Below are 21608 nucleotides of genomic sequence, written 5' to 3'. Positions count from 1 at the left end.
AGTGTAAGCTATTTAATACTAACTATGCAGATATTAATTTCATTTCCTGCTCCTAACGTTTTCTTCAGTAGCTCACTAAACGTTACTCTTCTTTTAGGGTATTTAACTGGCCTCCTCTGACAGGCTCCGCGCCCGGCGCGGCGCTTCACAAGCAGCAATAAAACCGCGGCCTCCCTGAGGTAACGTCGCACGCCGCCACAGCCACGCGGCGCTGCCTGACCTCCTCCTGGAGGTGGCGGGCCCGCTCCCGCCGCCTCAGCGCACCGGCAGGGCAGGGCGGGGCGGGGCTGCCCCGGTTCCACAGCTGTGCCTCGCAGCTCACCGTTTCTCCCTGCCGTAGAGCGGTGAGGCTCCACTCCCGGTTAGGTCTCTGGCCCGGCAGGGCTGCCCCGCCGCCGTGTGGGGTTGAGGGTTGCCCCTTAATGAAGACGGGCTACAAAATGGCGGTCGCCATTTGCCATGCAGTCCGGTGGCGCTGAGAGGCGGCCAGGGGCTGTGGCCTCTCCTGAGGCAGTGGGTGCTGGCAGGGCTCGTCTCTGCCGCTGGAGCAGGCGTTTTCCCCAGGACCTAGAGAAGTCTGTTCTGAGCCTGGCTTGGGGAGGCGACCTCTGCCCTGTTGGTGGGCTGCGCCGGCCGCTGCGCTGAGGTGGGGTTCCTGGGTTGCATGGGGCCCGCTTCTGCAGCGCCACACAGGGGGTGCTGCTGACGCTGTGCAGGTACCCTGCCTCTGCAGGTGACCTGTTTCTCGTTTTGTTTTGTTTTGTTTTCCTTTAAACTTTATAGATAAGCAGTGCTCAAAAGAGAAAGAAAAAAAAAACCCAAACAACAACCTCTGTGATTAAATGATTAAAATGGCAGAAGATAACTACAAGGCAAGAAGTACGTGTGATAGAGGATTCGGGCACATTGTGACAAAGCCATGCATAACTGAAGAAAAGTCTCTGTAAGTTCCCTAAGTACTTGAAACAGATCTGGCTTTAGTATACAGTACTTATTTATGCAACATACTATTAACTAGTGAACCATAATACGCGTTGCAAATACTATGCTATATGATAAATTCCTTAAAGCAAATATATGTGTTCTTTTCTCCCTCCCTGGTACTTATAGGTATGCAGCTGCTAAGAAAAGAAAGGAAAAGGTACCATTATCCATAGAAAATACTGCACACAAATCAAAAAGAAGAGGCTAACTTAAAAAGTCTTTGCAGTTATTTCTCTGAAGCAGTGCATTCAGTTCTGTGTAAATACAAAATGGTTTTCAATTTTCATATTTAAAAGCAAGGTTGGTTCCCCCCTCCCCCCCCCCTTTATTTTCCCCTTCAAAACCTGCACTCTGGAATTCCAGTTTCAGTGTACTGTCAAAACCGAGGTTCAGTGTTTTGTTCTGCAGTATTTTGAAATTATTAAGTGTAAAACTATGTTCCTGTACAGAAATCTGTTAGTATGAGGATGTATAATAATAGCATCAGCATATCAGATGCAGTTATTGAGTTTTTTTCTGGCAAAAAAAAGTGAGCTGTTTATATCTTAATTTACTGTGGGCTCTTGGTGAATCTGTTCTGAAAATACACAGAATCCCTATTTAAGACTTTTTGTACCCCCAAATTGAAGTCCATCTCAGTTCTTGATATGCACTTTCAAACTCTTATGCATTTATTTTTCTAACATTATATCCTTTAATCCTCTAATGTTAATCCAGATTGATGTAAATTACTGAAATTGTAGCACATAAAGTAAAAATGGAAGAGTTCACCTAAGTTTTATTCCAAAAATAAAAACGTGACTTGAGTCAAGCACAGCTATTTTCTTACTGGGCTAAGATTTTCTTACGGTAGTCTGGCTAGAAGGCAAGATGGATATAAATTTCTACAAGCTATTTCAGGCCCATTTAAAATAGAAGGCTAGTTCAAGTGTAAATGAATTGTTTTGGAAACAGGGAAAGTATGAACTTCTGTGCTGGTACTTGCAGCTCTGTGGTGTTCCATGATAAGGAACTGTATCCTGGGCTGCATCAAAAGAAGCATGACCAACAGGTCGAAGGAGGTGATCCTGCCCCTCTGCTCTCATGAGACCTCACGTGGAGTATTGTGTGCAGTTCTGGTGTGCTCAGCATAAAAAGGACATGGAACTGTTGGAACAAGTCCAGAGAAGGGCCATGAGGATGATCAGGGGACTGGAGCACCTCCCATATGAAGGCAGGCTGAGGAAGTTGGGGCTGTTCAGCCTGGAGAAGAGAAGGCTGCGTGGAGACCTCATAGCAGCCTTCCAGTATCTGAAGGGGGCCTATAGGGATGCTGGGGAGGGACTCTTCATTAGGAACTGTAGTGATAGAACGAGGGGTAATGGGTTCAAACTTAAACAGGGGAAGTTTAGATTGGATATAAGGACAAAGTTCTTTACTGTGAGGGTGGTGAGGCACTGGAATGGGCTGCCCAGGGAGGTTGTGAATGCTCCATCCCTGGTGGTGTTCAATACCGGGTTGGACAGAGCCTTGGGTGAAATGGTTTAATGTGAGGTGTCCCTGCCCATGTCAGGGGGGTTGGAACTAGATGATCTAGTTGATCCTTTCCAACCCTAACTATTCTATGATTCTATAGGAATGTTACCTGGAGCAGTATGTTTGTGCATGTTGGAGAGTGAGTGGCACTGTGTTATTCCTTCCTCAGAATTACATGCTGCCTTGTTGATACATGTGCAGAGTAAGTGATTTATCCAGTACCATCCAAAGTTCTTGATTAAAAGAAATACTGTACCTGTGTTTTTGACTCCTGACTACATGGAAGACTTAGTGAGCAGTGCAGGGGCAGCTTGGTTGCTTTAAGAGCTGCCAGGACCAGTTATGCAGTGTTTCTGCCAAATGTATTCAGAATCAAAAGTTCATTTGACAAAGACAACGATTCTTGCTGTGGTATGTCTGGAGAGGCTCGCTAACAAGGGGCTCCTGAGTGCAGGCTTGTCTGAGGAAGAGAAACATTTTGCATCAGGAAACCCAAAGTTACTCTCTTTACCAGCCGCCTGTCAATAAGGAAATGGAAGAGAAGGGAATAATGAGCAAAGTGCTGATACACTGCGGAGCTATGAGAGTAATCAAAAACCACTCTTGTTTAGGAAGGGGTTTTGAAGTATTGAAAATTATGGTGATTTTTTTTTTTCCTCTAGCCCTAGTTTTGAGGTGTAATCTGAATCATCTGAGCACACTTAGTATGATAGGTTGTATGTCTGTAGCTTCACTTTCGTTAGTTCTTACAAAATTTTCTTCTCTAGAGATGAGTTCTAGCTATCTACCCCAAAGAAATAGAAGAGAGGAGAGCCTATGGATCAGCAACAGAAAATGAGGAGGTGAAGAAAAGCCTTGTAGAAACCTTGAGCATAACTGGTCAGGTGAGCACTAAACTTCTTGTCTATTATTCTGCCTGCTGAGCTTCAGTAACGTAGAGCCAGAGAACAGAAAGGCACCTTTGGCTTGGCTGTTTCAGGGAAGTTGGGAATGCACCTGCAGGAACAATCAGCACTTCACTGAATAGGACTTTTTCTTTTGTTGTTGTTACTGTTTAATTAATTTTCATGCAATTGAGCGGAGCTGAACTGCAGCAGAATTAACAAGCTGCAGTTTGTCTGGCAATTATGACATAAGTTCAGAGTAGGCATTTTTAGTAAAGACTCCTGCATTACAAACTAAAATATGGAGCTGTATTCCTCGTAGTGCTAATGGGACAAAACAAATATGCAGAGTTGTTTGCTGTGATGGATTATCACTGTGCTATTTGATAAGGCCATGTAGCTCCTAAAATGGGGAGGGGGAGATAAGAAGAAGGTGAGGGAGCTGCAGCAGGGGAATCTAAAGGACAGAAGAGTGCACGGTAAAGGTGGTGGTCAGCCTAGGCAGCTGAAGAAAGCACCTGTTCTACTGTTTATGGAAAGTGCAGGGACTGCTCTGCAGGTAAAAATTTAGAAGAAACAACCATCTAATGCATGAAATCAGTCTTCTGCTGGTTCCCTCCTAACTTGTCTTACCTTTCATGCAACTTTCACTTCTTTGCACAGCTCTTGCTTTGGGAGTTGAACAGGTGACATAAATAGTGGGGAAAGGGTGGTTTGTGTGGGGTGATGAATTGTGACTGATTTGTTTGGTACTTCAGCAAAAGTAACAATGCAACATTAACAAAGTAAGGTCTTGGGATCGACATGGTACACCAGAAACCTGAAAAATAATTTGAGAAACTGACGTTGCTTAATTGTGCAGTATTTCTGCAAGGAATTTCCCCCTCTCTGGGGAAATGAAGTTCTCTAAATAATGCGTTGTGTAGGGCTGTACATGCTTTCTTTGTGGCAAAGCTGGAAAGCTGTATGACTGTGGCGAGAATGCCACTACTCTGGGATAAGTGTCTAACAGTGTAAGGCTGAGCTTTCCCATCTGAATGCTGCACAGCAGGCAAGAAGCTTGTGCTGACCACAGCTGAAAACTGGCCTGTGGTAATGGCATTATGACAAGGGGGGAGGATGTATGAGATTTTTAATTCTTTGTTATTGCTTTGTAAGGAGCAAGGCATGTTAGTAGCCTCTTGCTGGCTGGTCCTCTTTTTCTCCACCTGGAGTCAGGCACTGACTGTATCCTGCTGTGTGGAAAGGAGTACTGATACTGTATGTGGAAAAATGAACTACACTTTATATGTGGAATGCTTTTTCACATATATATGTGGAAAAGCAGAACTACGCATTTGAAAATACTAGTTTGAGTTAATTTGACAATATTTCTTTTGAAATGTATGAAAATTAAAGAAAATTAACACATTTCCTTATATAGCGTGATGGGAATTAATAAAAGGAGTAACTTTTAGTAGTAGAGCATGTGTGAGATACACATATCTCAGAATAAGGGAAGAGTTAAAGATAGCACATATCCTTTCACATCTTTCACTGTTCCTCTGCCCTTGTAGCCAGAATGTCAAGATAAAGTGTAAGGCTGTAGAAAACGGCTCTTTGCCTGCCTGCTTAGCCTGACAGTATTATGGCTGATGGCAATTAAAGTCGCTGGAGTCAATTTTTTATTTTTTTCTTCTTCCAGTTCTGAAGGTAGCACACTGACTGTGAAGGGAGGTGCATTCATTACACTGGTGATGTGTTCAGCCCACCTGAGATAATGGCATAATTACTGCTGTCACTCTATTTAGGCAGCTGTTTGTCTAACATTCTCCATGGACACTATCTTTTTGGCTTTGCTTGAGCCTTTCTCACTTTACACATGATCATCCTGGGTTCAGCAGTAGCAGTCATTTTTCTCCTTCTTGGTAGCTGGTGCAGTGCTGTGTTTTGACTTTCAGCTTGGGAACAGAGCTGATAACAATGATGTTTTGGTTTGGCCAAGGACTTTGTGAGCCTCATGCTCTGCCAGGGAGGAGGGGAAGCCAGGAGGAAGCAGGGACAGGACACCTGACCCAAACTGACCAAAGAGGTATTCCATACCACAGCACGTCATGCCTAGGATGTAACTGGGAGTTAGCCAGAAGGGCTGGGAGACTGGTGCTTGGTTGGGTTGGGCGGGGGGGGCGAGTTATCAGTCAGCTGATGGTGAGGTGTTGTATTCTCTTCCCTTGTGGTTTCTTTTATCATTATTATCATTGGTGGTAGCAGTAGGGATTTGTGTTATACCTTAGTTACTAAACTGTTCTTATCTCAACCCGTGGGAGCTGCATTCTTTTTGATTCTCCTCTCCGTCCCTCTGGGAGTAGGGGGAGGGCAAGAAGAGGGGGGGAGTGAGTGAACGAGCCCTCTGCCTGGTTTTAAACCATGACAATGATTCAGAAGAAAATTCTCTCTTCTTCAGTCTTCTGCTGCAGCAGAAACAATAAGGAATCGTTTATCCATCCAATTCACAGAGCAGCGTTTGCACTAACCCCCAGAGATTTCTCTGGTAAGCAACCTGAAACACTTGAAAGGGATGTAATTTCCAGGGTGTCAGTGTTCACAGCTTCAACAATTTATTAAGCTGGGCATACTGGTGAAAGAAAGATCTGCTTGTATTGAATCTGTGTTATTATTCCTATGTTGTGTGCAATGACTGGAAATTCTGTATTCAATAGCAAGGTCAACTCTGTAAAGCAGATAGCAGCACTTCTGCTAATAAATACATACTTCCTGCCTTGTATTTAGCTAGGTTTTATTTTTGTAGAGGACAGGAGCTCATTGTCCATCTTCCTTTGTGGCTAAATGTGAGAGCCAGCCTAAGATTCAAACCTGTTGGGAGTGTAGAACAGGGTATAAGAAAGAAATGCAGGGGGTTGGAACTAGGTGATCTTAAGGTCCTTTTCAACCCAAACCATTCTGTGAATTCCAAGTGAGGGAAGGTATTGAAGTGGAGTAAGCAAATTAAGGCACTCAGCCCCAGTTTCACTGAGATGCCATGTGAAGAGTTTCCAGTATGTCCTTTTCCTGAGCAGTGCCCCTCTCCCAGATCCACATGCTGGTCTTACTTTCTTGTTGCGAATGTCAGTTTAAATGTCCAACTTCCATGTGGGTATTCACATTAGAATATCTAAGATGAGTTCTGTGTCTTCCTCCCTCCCCCAAATTAGGAACTTAACATTTAGATGGAGCAATGTGAAGTGTCCAAATAGATTATGTCATTTTCTGAATGCTGTCCTACTCATTAGTATCTGCCGCATGGCACTGCAAGTAATAATAAGAATTCTGCAGAACAGAATACAGAGGAACTAGAAAGTATTCTCTTGAGAGGGAAAATTGATGTCAATTTTTCCTTTCATCCTGGCAAGGTTTCTTATGTTGGTTGGTACTTTCTAATTGCTGTGAGCAAAGACACAAAGTTATGTAAAAGAAGTTCCAGCCTTTGCCCAGAAATCCATAGATTTCATTCCTGCTGTGCTGTGCCGTATTCAGAGTTAATTGGATGACCCAGTTTTAAACCTGAAATACTGTGTGAACTTAGAGACTATATCAGCAACATTACAAGTTGCTTAAAGAGCACATCTGCGGTCTTCGGTACAAAGAGCTGGAGGACAGAACCCAGAGTTGGAAGCATGTTAGTGGTTAACGATGGAAAAGAGAGGTGACCAGTGGAATGGGAATGTATACAATGACCATATGATAGAAGCCAGATATTTCCATTTTAGTTAAATTCTACTTTGTGAGAGACTGGTATGAAGGCAGTTCAGGGTACTGTGTTCATCATTTATTGCATTGCAGTAAAGCATTATCCTGCTTCTTTCCATATGCCATTTAGTGTTTGAAATAGATCAGTTGAGAAAGAATTCAGGAGCCTCTTAAGTTCCCTTTACAAACTAAATCAGATTGTAAGTTTTGCATTTCTGTTTCATTCATCATGTGCCTTTGAGACCTCCTCAAGTTCTTGTTAATAATTCAGCCTTTACCTATTCTAGGTTTATTGCTCAGAGAGACATTACCTTTTGCTGAGTCCAGCATATGGCCAACAGGAGCTATGTCAGGTGAGTGCAAACTTTAATTTTTCACTTTATTCTCCTTTGTCACTTATCAGCTTTGGCATAGCATTATAATGCAAGCAGTTGGGTTTGTGTATGTCAACAACTGTTAGCTTGGGTAGCTAACTCTACTTTGAAACAGCTGGAGAAATGCCAAAGATCTCAAATGTCTTGAAGGCTGTCAAGCTTTTACTTTTGTATTTGTTGTTGCAGCAGCTGAGAACAAAGCAAGTCCTGAAGCAAACTGGAATAGGTAAGAAAGAATTTTCAAATGTCATATTCTGTGGCACCCTGGAGAAAAAAACAAATGTATTGTGTTGTTCTGACTCCCTTCCCATAGAATAGATAAGTCCTTGTCTCATTCTGCTAACACGTCATAATTACCTTACAGATGGTCAGCTAGTAGCTATGAAGCATTGCTTTGCTTGCAGCTGTATTTCTTAACCTTTTTCTTTTTTTTCTTTCTCAAGTAATGAAATTAAAGTTATCAAGCTAGGAAAAATAGCTGACTCCTGATTTCATCCTAACACCAAGAACATTGTGAAAGAAAATTACTCACTGAGAACTTGTAATTAAAAATAACGGTTACTGGCTGTTGCTTCTTAATGTGGCCTTCATACATTTGTAGTAGCACAGCTGTATTTGACTCAGGTTGCAGTAGAAGCTTTAATTCCATTTGCGAATGTTCTCTAAGGGTAGAACTTCCCTTGTGACTGTGGGCTCGTTCAGCCACTTCTCTTTCTACTGCTGTGCAGAAACTACTTGCTAGAGAGAGAGACTTTTGAACTGGGTGGTGCATGTCTTGGTGAAATACAGGTCTCTGTGACTGGTAAAAGTCTTAGTTATATTTATTAGGGAACTCTTTGGCCTCATCTCTGAAAGAAAATAACAGTGCTTAGTTTCTATAGGCCTTACCTGTTAGCTTCTTTCAAAAGAGTGAGTGTGTTAAGTCATACCTTAAAAGCTGCTAGTCTTGAGTTACGAGTTTGTAGTGTTGATGGTTTTGATGATGGGCAGTGCCTCCAGTATTGGAAGATGAATAAGCTTTTACAACCTTGATATTATAAGAAAGAATGGGTTGTGAAGGGTGCAGCCTGTACTACTTTCATTATAACTCCTGTCTGAAGAATTGACTCATGGTATACTTTTTTTCTGCTGACGATCTTTGCCAAAAAAATAAAATGGTAGCTCTCTTTCCATCAGGATTCATGGCCCTGTCAGTGTCAACCTATTGTGAAATGAAACACAGGGATTTCATTATCAAAAATTTTAAAAAGAAAAATCAGCTCACTGAGAATATTAATGCTGTAGGTAACGCAGTTTCCAACTGAGGATTTACATACCTAAGTGTTTGCTCTTAAAAGAAGAAAAAGTCTTGCATAGGTTCTTATGTATGTGTATAAGTAACAAGAGTAGCTCTTTTTAAGTCATGGTGATCATGAAGCTAATGACAAGACAGTTTGCACTGTCACGCTAAGGTGATCTTCTCTCTTGAAAGATAAAATCTAGTTAGATTAGCACATTTTTGCAGAGGTATGCAGTTATCCATGTGTATAAAAGGTTTGACTCCTATTAGCTAGCAGATGCCTGTGTCCTTGGCAAAGCTGTATTTGCAAGATAGATACATCTATAGAATGCACAGTGATCTGTACTGTATGCCATAGTTTCCTCTCCAAAATGCTTTGTGACTTGCAAATATATAAACATTTTGGGACTAGGTGGAGGATCTTGGACTTCTGCAGTGATGCCTATTCTTGTAAGGCTGCCCTAAGGCCCAGGTGTATTGGTTTGCTGTAGGACCAAGTAAACCCTCTACTCTGTCCTTGATTGACATAGTTACAGCTCTACCATGGAGGTTGTACTGAACTTGTAGGTCTGCAACTGCACCTTTTTTGCTGCCTTCCCAGCCTTCCCTCTTTCTCACATTTGGACCTCGGTGAGCTTGCTAACTGCAGTTATACATCTCCTTGTTGCAGGTGTGTTGTTTTCTAACTAAAGCTTTCAGGAGATAGAAGTTTCTGTGGAACAGTTCTTTAGGAGGACTCTGTCACTAATAAGCAGCATACTGTAAATGCTTGGATAAAGACTTTATGATACCTTGTAGTGGGGAGGTATCCTGCCAGTTGATCTGCAGTGAGCTGCTTGAGTTCAGCTCCGAGCCTGACAATGAATACCAATTGAGATTCGTATGTAAATGGTGTGCTGTGCACAAAAATATTTAGATGTAAGAAGGTAGAGGCATCTCTGGCTTTTTTTTTTTTTGTGGATAATAATGGAAAACATAGAAATATTTAGGGAAAATTTTCTTCCTGGCATTGAAATCTGGAGCAAGAAGTGCTGCTTAAAACTGTTTGAAAGAGTGCTGTCTCTGCTCTTTTTAGTTTCCTGGGTAGGCATAGAGCTAGAAGAGTAATGCTGACCCCAAGGTGGGTCTCATCTTTACAACTGACTACTCCTTGGAAAAGGAAAAAATCTATCAATTTTTTCATAAATATTTTCCTACTCAAGCAGGATTTTACTCATTTCAGCAAGGTGGAGAGTTTCCTCATTCAGTGTTCTCTTCTGCTTCTATCCTCAGTTTAGGCATCGGGCAAATGCATATATTGTAATATATTAACTTTGAGATTAGCCAGCAAAACCTGGAGGTATAGGGAGAGCAGAAGCTGTTCTCCTTCAGGTTCCTATCTCTAAGTATCCCAGCTAGGCAGTCTGGATACCAACTATGTAGTCAGTATCCACTTCACTTCCATCATGGGACAATCCTGTCGTGTTGATAGCATGTCCAAAGGACCTGTCACTGAGCTATTTGGTACATGGTTGTGTTTCCTCTAAATAATTGGTATAAAACCTGTTCTGAAACAAAAGGAAAAGAAAAGGGAACATTTTTGATATTGAAAGTATGTAATATAGATGTTGCTAGCAGTTTTCCTGGATACATGGGGAATAAACTCAGTCTGAGGGTATGAAGCAGGAGAAGTTGTAAAAAGTTAAAAGTGGGATGGCAGTTTTTGTGTTCCCTTGTAGGTTTTTCACACTATACTTTAAACTTACTGGAGGGCTTAAGGATTACTTCCATCTCACTTGAAAGAAGTGGGCATGTTTGGTGCACATCATGTTGTCTTCACTTGTTCTCTAATCGTTTCTGTCAGTAGTTACATGGATGATCTTTATACTTTGTGTGTAGCTTGTGAAGTGGATATAAAGACCTGTCAAACTATCTTTTCTAATACATTTTCTTTTGTGGAAACAAACGTAACGTAAATGTCGCCTGCAGTATGAGCAACTGTAGCAGATAGAGCATTAAATTAATGGCTCTGAGAGGCCAGCCAGGAAAGATCATAAGACGAGATAAGTATGTCAGGTAATGGTACATGACTCAAAAAATTTCCTGTGATTAAAAATGAGTTCAGGAAAGAAGAGTATATCTCCAAAAAGTTACAGAGCATTTTACAATCACCTATCTTTTGTACTTTTGTAAAACAGTTAAAAAGTCTTTTGCAATTATAGGGAAAATCCCCCATTCATTTAATGAAAAGGATATTTTTCAGCTTTTTTATATTCTTTTTCAACAAATACCTTGAATATGCTGAAGAGTAGGGAATTTGCTCATAAATGTGTCTGGTATGATGCCTCATGTTTTGTGGCAAGATCACTGTTTCAATGAAAAACTATTATAAAACTAAACTGATCGCTGTATTGTAAATCATACATACTATCATCAAATGTAGAGGAAGTACCAGTGTTAGTCAAAGAAAGTGACTTGAGTTTAGCAGCTGATAATATATAGGAAGGTGATGTTAGTGGAGATACCTTGCTGGTATTCTTTTCATAGGTCCCGAGAACAGAAGCAGTTTATATGCTGGCAGGTTTTGGAGGGTCTGCAGAAGTCAGTGAACAATAAACTAAAGTTTATTATCAGTGATTCATGTAAATAGGCCAAGTTGCTTCTCACTGGTAGTGGTTTGCCCTCTTTCCCTTTTCAAGAGTGAAAGACTATGGCTACTGACTGTAATAGTGCATATATTGTAATACAGAGAAACTAGCTGATTTAATAGCTGGGCAAAAGGTGTTGGCATGGTGATTTGTGATGGCATGAGGTTGCTCAGCTGAGAACTACACAGCAGCACTGCTGAGAAAATGTGCTTGGTTTCACACCCTCATACAGTGAACTGGCTGCTGTGAAATGGACACCTTCTTTTGACTAATCTGTGAAAAGGCATTTGGAACAGAAAATTAATCCACTCTCTGAGCTGAAAGGCAGATGCTCTTTGTGGCAGGCTGAAAGACTGAGGATGCAACATTTACAAGGAACAACTAAGAATGCAATTTGGAGTACTTGTTAAATCAGATAATGTCCTTTCAGCTATAAGCAGTTGTGGTGAAGAATCCACACCCTCTTCTCCCTTCATAAATTAGGGTGGTCTTTCCATATGTAATAGTCTGTTCTGTCCTGGGGCACATCTTTTGCAAGCCAATTAGTTCCATGAGAATCAAAATGGGGAAAACAGTGTTTTAGCTTTCAGGTTCACAACTGTGGACAAGGATGCTACAATGCTGGCACTTCCTTAAGGTATCTTGATACAGCTATCTTAAGATTTCCTCATATTTGCCTCCACAAGCTGCAGTCATTCCTCTGGATTCCTGGCAAAGTGTTCCTGAAGTGGGGAGTCGTGGGGTGGCTGCCACATCCTAGTAGGTTCCAGTTTTCAGAGAGTTCTGTGGAGATAGTTAATCTGAGTTTCTCTTTTGATTGGTAGTATCAGCTTGCTCTGACATCTGATTAACCTGTACTTACTGCTGATAACACATGCATGCACAAACTTGGGTATTGCACAAATTTGGGTATTGGCAGCAGTGTTTCTCTTCAACTCTTATCTGCATTTTACCATGAGCTGTCTGAAAGAGAATAAAGGGAATACCTAACCACTTGGAAAGCAAGGACTACAGATGGTTCCTCAGGGAGCAATGGCAAAAGCTCTAATAACAAGCACAAGGCAGGAAAATGGTAGTACAATCTTAAACCAAAGTGAAACTGGAATCCCCCCGGGACCTAGAGCCAGCAGCAGAATTGCACTGTAAAGCAACACAAGGGCTGCAGATGAGATGTTTGAAAGTCAGGAAGTTGGCAGTAGAATGGAACCTGCTGAAGCAGCTGGAGAGGAACCCAGCAATCAGCACTGCAGTGCTGCAAGGGCTCAATAAATGACTTATTTAACTTGGTGGCGCTCTGAAGGAGGTGTTTGCCTTAATTACTGTAGTCCCTCAGAGGCATAGAGGGAAGAATTCACTACACAAAAGTGTATTTTTAGATCTGTAAGAAGTCATGCTATACTTTTCTTCTGAAACAGATTTATTTGTCCCACTTCTTCCCCTGCTCCCCAGTAGCAAGCTCTTACGTTAACCTACCATTCCTGGGGATTTCACCTTTGTCTTTTCATCATCCACTTGGTTACTATCTCCATGCTCATGATCTTTCATAAGACAGACCATGTTCATTGGCATGTTGCTGTGTGTGTCCCACATAACCCAGGTGCTCCTTGTATTTTTGAAGTGAGCTGGAGAGCAAGTTTTGTCTTTTCCTCTAAGAACTCAGCTTTTTCTTTTCTTGTCATGCTTTCCTGTCTGTTCTGAATTTAGTCAGTTACAGATGCATAGTCTGCTTGTCCTAAATCAAGTAATTAAGTAAGGGTTGGAAAATTAATGGGAAAACTACATACAGTTATGCTTCTGTCTGTATTATCACTAAAAAGTGCATGGTGTTCTACCACAAAGTTACAACAATACCTTTTTAAAAAGAAGCCACAAGAACTGCTGGTTCTGGGACTATTGCTTGTGAGGAATGAACATTGTACTACCACTATGAGAAATTTATTATGGTCCTGTTTAAATAGCTGTAAGGTGGGCTGAGGTACAGTTTTCTGTCTTTATTTAATCTGGCTTCTCTGAATCTTAACAGTATTGTGAAGTTTTAATGTTGAAAGCTTAGAATCATAGAATAGTTAGGTTTGGAAAGGACCTTAAAATCATCTAGTTCCAGCCCCCTGCCATGGGCAGGGACACTTCACACTAAACCATGTCACCCAGAAAACTTCTGTAAACTTTGTATGGTGCAAATATATAAACCTTATTTGTTTATCTATTGTCTGTAAGTATTTGTCTACCTGAAATATGGAGTCATCTTTTTAAGTAGGTAGTGTTCTAGGTCCTGTGTTGTACAGAAAAGGGAAAATATTAGGAGAGTTTTGGGAGGCATTTTCTCTAGTGTTCAAAATTAGATGAAAGAAAGATCTTTGCCAGTTCCTTACTGAACAGAAGTGAAAAGGCTGTATCCCTCCTTATTAAAGTCCTGATGACAAATGGGTATGAATATTTCATCAGCCAGAAGAATATTTTGTTACCATTCAAACTTAGTCTTATGCTTTCATGAACTCGAGACTTTCAAATCAGAATAATTTTATAATCTGTGCCAAAGCCTAATTTTATTAAATAATATATACTAGACTTCCAGAATTTTGCAAGAACTGTTTATTTCATAAAAGAAAATAATTACATTTGAGAATAGGTTTTGAGGGAGAGGTTTTTTTAAAAGCAGGTCCTGAAATAGGGTTCTGCTTTACAGTATGGGGTTTTGTGTAATTAAATATTGGTTGCCTCAATAATTACTCAGTCAAGAGCAGTATGTCCTTATGGCCTTAAATACTTGCTTACTCTGCGTGAAGGAAGAAAAGAAAAAGGAAAAAGGAAAGATGAAAAAGAATTTATTTACCTTAAAATATTTGCCTTACAAGTTCCACACCACACTCAATTCTATTTCAATTAACATTTTCTATATAAACAGTATCTAGCATTAAAGTTTAGTTTAAGACATATAAAGCCTGACTGTTAGCACTGGGTGATACTGGAGCATGCATATCTTCATCTGTCTTCCTTTAAGCAGGTAAAAATAGTGACCATGGGAAAAATGTATCTGGCTCATCTGTTTATAGAGCTGTTGGATCTCAGTGGTTTTGCTTCTTGATATGCACTGAAGGATCTATAGAGCTATAGGTCTCACTACTCTTTGGTTTGAAAAACATCAATTTTTTGCATGTTCTGAGGGAAGCTAGCCTGGAAAAAGTTGTGGGTAAAGTGCCAGTAGGCACTCTGCAGTGAGGGCTGGCTGCCCTGCAAGGGCAGGTGAGCCAGGAGCTGTGGGTGCCAGTGAGGCAGCAGAGGCAGTGGCCTCACTGAGTATGGGCCATCCTGGCAGAACCCCAGCTAGGTGAGGGTGATAGGCCCAGGGATGGCAGCTGGGAATGGCCAACAGTCCAGTGACTGCCAGGCGAGTCTGCATCCACAAGGCAGACTCAGGGTCTGGCTAGGAGATCAAGTCCACACATTAGGGTTTGCATCTGAATGAAAACGGGGTACATGTTCTGGCAGATGCATGGCTGTAGGATAGCTTGGACAGGGACCAGCAGTGATGGCCTGAAGTTAAATGCAGCTCCCAAGGAAAGCAGATGCTCTGACATTGCATACTTTTGCAAAATTGTGTAATCCATTGTGTTGCTTATGTCTCTTTGCATATGCTGGGCATTCCTTTGTTTGTTGTTGCAGTTGATAAGCAGTTTTACATCTGGCTTGAGTCAGTACTCACATACTTGTCTGCTGCAGGTCTGTTTTCTCCTAATATTGTGAATTCATGAGCACCTTTGTTACGTCATAGTACAGCCCACTCAAGATAAGAGTCATTCTAGCATGGATGGCTTCGGTTGCTGACACAACCTAATAGCCTTGTCAAGGATTAATTCTGGATTTTGCAGTAGTTTCCTTTTGAGTAATCATAATAAGATCTTTCATCAAGAACTTAACTCATCAACTTGCATGATTGTCTCATCATCTTTTGGCAGCTAATTTTTTAAAGTGTTTTCTTTGTACAAATAGCAAACCCCAAACCTCTGGTGGATTTTAGATAGGGTACTATATTCCTTCTCTTTTTGTGACATTGCACTGTACTTCCTTTCTACAGGAAAGGTACATACTTATGAACTAGCAATACATCAACTGCTTCAGAATCTGACTGTCATCTGAAAGGTTTTCTTCCTTTTTCACTGGTGTTCAGTAGTTGAAGGTACAGAATAAACCGTGGTTTATGACTCCTCATTTTTCCTCCTTTTTGTTCCTGGAGCCCTGGAGGTCAGCAAAACACTTCTGAAATCGCTATAGGTCTGAGATGCTTAGAGAACAAATCCTGCAAAACATGACTCTCTCTAACCTGTCCCTGTCCGTTTTGGGGATTTTTTCCTTTTTTTTCTTTTTTTTTTTCTTCTTTTTTCCTTCCCCTGTAGAAGCCAAGTTATATGAATTTGCAGTTTCAAAACCAGCAGTCTTCATATTTTGTGACCTTTTCCTGTCTGATCTTTCTCAGTAGTGATGAGAGGAAAGCAGTGTTCATAGTCTATGGCATTATTTCCTAGCATTTGTAGTAGTACCTCTGCTTCCAGACTCATGACAGTAGTGTTTCCTCTGTTCTTCTGGACCGAACTAGACAAGAATTCTGTGGTCTTACCTTGGAAATGCTTTGTTGCAACATCCTTCCAAAATAGGATCATGTTAAACTAGTATCTAACTCCAGCAACATTCATTATTACCACATACAGCCTCTATTAAAACTCAGTTAAATGAGACATGCCTTCATCACATTTGTGTGTCTGCTTAACTTATGGTTGTTAACTTACAACATAACAAATACATAAAAATCTAAATATTAACATTTTGATGGCTTTGGCTCATAGGTTTGACCATTTTCCAGTTAATGTTATGCTTCACAATGGACTAACAGATTGTGAAAAGGTGAGCCAAATGTGAGTAATCACGAAAGTTTCTTGTAGGGCAAATGAAACTCTTTGCATGAGGCCTAAAGCTGTCAGCCTCTCCAGAAAGTGGCAAGCAATAGTTTGATGGAGAAACAGATTACTTCTTAGATAAATGACTAGTAGCTTGTGTTTTAGGGAGGTGGACAAAGGCACATTGTCCCAGAGATGGCAATGGATTATAAAGCAAAATGGTTGCCAAAGTAGGATTCTCTTCTGTGAGGGGATAGGAGCTGAAAAAGAGCTGTGAGTTTATTAGATAAGAAGACCCCTCAAGACTGATCCGATTCTGGATGGATGTAAACTTATTTCTTTTAATTTCTGTTCTTTTGTGACTTTAAAAAACTTTATAAATGGCATTGTCTATTGCAGATGTAGTAAATAAATTCTTTTATTAGCTGTTTATGTTGACCTGGTTTGGATGAGGAATGATATGAGTACAGCCATCTAACTTCAAGGAATTTATGCCCATAGGCTCTTGCAATAGATGGTACTGAACTACTGTCAGGCAGCCAGCAGCCCAAAACACTTATCAGAAGCTATAAAGGATAGTGGAGTTGCACTGGCCAATAACTCTGTGCCTAAAAAGAAAAGAGATTTCTATTGCTGAAGAGGAAGTGTCTCTGCTAATGCTAGTGAGAAGCCCAAGGATTGCAAAGAAGTGTAAGGGTAGAAGATGTTACTGCAAATTTTAAAAACTGGGAAATTAGAGATAGAGAAAAATGAGATGATATTTCTAGGGTACACACAAAATTCTTCTGTCCTGATATCATAGCCCATTCCTAGACTATACTCTTAAGATCAGGTGTCTGCCAGCTCCTGTTAGTTGCTTTCCATATGGTGGTTGCCTTCACTAATGTAAAGGTTGAGCAGACTGTTAGGTTGGCATGCCTCTGAGATAACATCCCATTTTTAGAATTAGTTCAGTTTTCATTAGTGAATTAACTGGACATATAAATATTTATGACTATCTCAGATGTCCGATTACAACAGGAAATAAATAATTAATTATAGAAAATTACCTTTGTACAATTGATACCACAAGGGTATAAATCAGATATGGCAATTTAAAAAAAAAAGCAGCACAATATATTGGTGTAGTTTAAACCCAGCTGGTAAATCAGCATCTAGCAGCTGCGCACTCACCCCCCCTTTCATCCCTCCCCAGGCGAGATGGGGAGGATAATCAAAAGAATGTAAAACCCGCAGGTTGAGATAAGAACAGTTTAATACCTAAAGTATAACTACTAATTATAAAGGAAATAACAAGGGGACAGAATATAAAACCAAAAGGGGAAAGTAAAAAAAATCCAAATCAATAAACACAAGTGATGCACAGTACAGTTGCTCGCCACCTGCTGACTGATATCCAGCCTGACCTGAGCAGTGATCTGACCTTCCAGGTAACTCCCCCCAGTTTATATGCTGGGCGTGATGTGTTGTGGTATGGGATACCCCTGTGGCTAGTTTGAGTAAGGTGTCCTGTCTCTGCTCCCTCCTGGCTTCATGCGCTCCTCCTCACTGGCAGAACATGAGAGACTGAAAAGTCCTTAATGAGAGTAAGGGCTACTTAACAGCAACTAAAACTTCAGTGTGTTATCAGCATTGTTCTCAGACTAAAGGCAAACACAGCACTGTACCAGCTACTAGGAAGGAAATTAATTCTATCCCAACTAAAACCAAGACAGTTGGTTTTTCTGAAAAACTCTTGAGTATATTTTTGGTAGAACCATTCCTGGGTAACAAACCTTCCATTGCGTGAACAGTAATGATGTGAGAAAGTCTATTTACAGAAATGTGCATGTGATGTAAGTGTATTGACAGTTGGGTGAACAATCCAACGCTTGGTGAATTCTGCTTCACAATGATAGGAATAGCTGACATCGAAGGATCAAAAAGTGACATCGCTATGAACGCTTGGCTGCCACAAGCCAGTTATCCCTCTGGTAACTTTTTTGACACCTCCTGCTTAAAACCCCAAAAGCCAGAAGGATCGTGAGGCCCTGCTTTCACAGTTAGTTTTACCCTACTGATGTTGTGTTGTTGCAACAGTAATCCTGCTCAGTATGAGAGGAACCGGAGGTTCAGACCCCTTGTGTGCTTGGCTGAGGAGCCGCTGGCGTGAGGCTACCATCTGTAGGCTTATGACTGAAAGCCTCTAAGTCAGAATTGCATCTAGACATTTGATGTTGTGCTGTTGCATCATTGGTTACTTGTGATTGACCCAGGAGATGACAGTCTTGTTCAGAATGGGTGGGTAAAGCCCTTCCCAAATCTTCGTTAGCAAACACAGGCCTTCCTCATAGGAGAAGGAAAACTCCTATGTTCAAACCCGGGCAGATGGAGCTCATCCAGCCTTGTAAGGTCTTCCATCTAAGAGAAGGACACTCTTGTAAAACCTTCGACGCGTGGACTTTGCTGTCACCGTCCTAGCTAGCCAGGCCGTGGCAATTAAACCTCAGGTGTAAAGGGTGGGGCCAGTTCTGTGCACACTGCGCCTCACCTAAAATATCCACTGCGCAGGCTGGAAGGGCTCACTCTCACTGTCTGTAGCGACAGGCCAGGGACGAAACAGTAGGTGACAAGGTGCATGGGAAGCTGCAGATCCAACCTTGCATGTGGGCGGATCAGGGCATTGGTCGCTCGAGATTGCCCCAGGAGATGACAGTCCTGGTCGGACACTTCCTGATTGCCTAAGCAGCCTTTTTTCCAACCAGATTTGCCTATCCCACATGCCCTTGGTCATTGTGCTTGTAGTAAGCGTGGGTAAAGCCCTTCCCAAATCTTCATTCGTGAAGCCAAGCCATCAATTGACAGTTGGGACAGTTATGGAAGTCTACATACATTATTTCTGTTTGAAGTTTCTGTGTGTAAGTTTATCAGACTACGAGCATCATTTTGAGTAGGGGTATATTTGTCTGTTGTACTACTTCTCTCTTAAGTTGGTTAAAATAAACTTTACACCTGCCAAAGCTAACAGAGAGGACAAATTAAATTATGATAAGTGAAATGGCATTAAATAAAGGGTTGAATACTCTGTTACAAGCCAGTTTATCAAGCTTTAAACTTTGGTCACATAGGGGATTTGAAGAGGAACCATCTAATAAGGAAGACCAAGGATTAAAGGAAAGGGATTCTTATCAGCCATTTAAAAGGAAAATCAGCCTCTCTTTCCACAAAAAGGGTGCTTGCTGCAGAGGTCAGGAGAAATGACTTGAAAGAGAACAACTGTGTTTCAGTGTAAATGGCACAAGCTTGAAAGAAGAGATTGAGGACTCCTGCTTACAGTGAGTTAGAAGCTGGAAGAGTTTGATGTGTCAGGAAGTCTTAAAGCAAGATGTTTACTGTTTGACTGTTATGTTCCTTGTAATAGCTAAAGTAAAGGGGTTTTCAAAAACCCTGTTAAGTCTGTGCATGTATCCATTTCACCTCACACATCTTTAAAAATGCCCTTGTTGTGGAGCTCTGAGGGAGGGTTTCAAGGCACTGGAGAATGAGCTGCCAGCATACCTCTGTGGCTAGCTGAGCTGGTGCACAAACTCATGTGTCCAACAAGGGAAGCCAAAATGCATGACCTTTGAGTCTTGAAGGATGCTTACAGCAATCTGTGGGGTTCTCTTTGCACTGTTACCTGGGGACAGCTGATGAGACTTCTGTGAGGGCTACCACAACAGAATATTGCTGGAAAGTTTACAGAGATACAGCTTGGGATTCGTACGTAGGAGATAACTTTAAATACAGGTATTACTGTTGAAAGTTACTAGTTTTTCCAGTTTGTAAACAGAGAACCCAAAAATGTAAAAGAAAACTGAATAGCTGCTAATGAATGGCTAAAGGCTGGTTATTCCAGGTCACAGTTACTATACCCAGTGCATAGTATAGCATCCTTACCAGTCATGTTTTCTCTTTGTAAATTAAGTTCAGGTATTCTCTTAACTTTGTTCAGGAGCATCTGCAGCAGACAAGAGTTAATCTGGCAAAAGAGGCCAGTCTGTTATTACTTTATTCTGTGTTTAAATTCTATTCTGAAAGTTTGTGGACTTTTTTTTTAATTCTTCCCTCTTCAAGTTCACAGCTGTTGTGGGTGTTACTCTCCTTTAAATCCTCTGAAACAATAGGAATTGAAATTGATTAGTGTTTCTTTATGTGAAACACCTGGCAGGGGCAGGCTCTGAGAATTTTTGCTTGTCTCCATATTGGCATCTGTTGTTTTTACTGTGGCAGTTGTACTTTTTTCCTCAATTAGGTACTGAGTACTTTGGTACTGTGCTTTTGTATTAGTGGACATTAGGCCTATATGTAAATTTTGTAGACTTTCACTTTTCATAACACTTTATGTGATAAAGATAAAGCAGATCTTTTTTTATTGATGACCATATATCAGAATGTATGGTAACGTGTACCAAGATCTAAATTATTGTTTGAAGTTAGAAAGCCAGACTTTTTGCAGGATGAATATCATTGTGATGGTTTAACTCCAGACAGCAACTAAGTACCACACAGCCACTGCCCACTTCCCCCACACCCTAGGTGGGTTGGGGAGGAGAATCAGAAGAAGGAGTTAAGAAGGAGTTTAGTAATTGTAGTAAAATATAATAATAAAAATAATAATAGTAATAATAGTGAATAAAAAAATGGGAAATAACATTCAAGAAACACAAGTAATGCACAAAACCATTGCTTGCTACCTGCTGACCAATGCCCAGCCTGCTCCCAAGCAGAAATGTGTGGCTACCAGCCAACAGCCCCAGTTTATATACTGAACATGATATTCTATGGCATGGAATATCCCTTTGGATAGTTCAGGTCAGGTGTCCTGGCTGTGCTCGCTCCCAGCTTCTTGTGCACCTGGTCACTGGCAGAACATGAGAAACAAGTCCTTGATCAGGATAGGTACTACTTGGCAACAACTAAAATATCAGTGTGTTATCAACATTGTTCTCTCACTAAATCTAAAACAGAGGACTGCACCAGCTACTAGGAAGGAAGTTAACTTCATCCCAACTAAAACCAGGACAATCAGAGAGAATCAGAGCACTACAGCAATGTTAATTGCTATGCAAGTCACAATATGCAAATGCATATGCATATTTTTTTCCTGAAAATAGCTTCCCATCAGAGTTTGCTAACACACAGTCTTTCTGCTTGCCTTAAATATTAACAAATGGTAAGGTCTTTTTGGGTTCAGATCAGCAAAAAACAAATTTGTTTTTGTTCCTCTCTGTAGCTTAAGGTGTTACTACATAACATGTATAGGTATAAGAGCTCTGAGCAGCTTCTATGTGTATCACTGCCTGTCC

At 41.0% G+C, this 21608-nt stretch overlaps 1 protein-coding gene across 5 annotated transcripts in view; it reads left to right on the top strand.

The window, feature by feature from the left end:
* The first annotated feature begins 3234 nt into the window (after nt 1-3234).
* The window catches only part of MYO3B (myosin IIIB), a 207580-nt gene continuing 189206 nt past the window's right edge, over nt 3235-21608 (top strand). For 2 of the 5 annotated variants that reach the window (XM_062604655.1, XM_062604652.1), the window contains exons 1-3: nt 3277-3383; nt 7397-7462; nt 7670-7709. In XM_062604655.1, coding sequence (XP_062460639.1) covers nt 7456-7462; nt 7670-7709 — 47 coding nt within the window. In that variant the 5' untranslated portion in view covers nt 3277-3383; nt 7397-7455. Of the gene's footprint in view, nt 3384-7396; nt 7463-7669; nt 7710-21608 lie in introns of all 5 variants that reach the window. The other 3 variants (XM_062604660.1, XM_062604653.1, XM_062604656.1) reach the window with 3 other exon arrangements.

This window comes from Pezoporus occidentalis, unplaced genomic scaffold, assembly GCF_034315485.1.
Source record: "Pezoporus occidentalis ecotype Australia unplaced genomic scaffold, CSIRO_AGI_Poc_V1 ctg88, whole genome shotgun sequence".
Lineage (NCBI taxonomy): Eukaryota > Metazoa > Chordata > Aves > Psittaciformes > Psittacidae > Pezoporus > Pezoporus occidentalis.
Note: the sequence above shows the minus strand (reverse complement) of the source record. Positions and strands in the feature narration are given on the sequence as shown.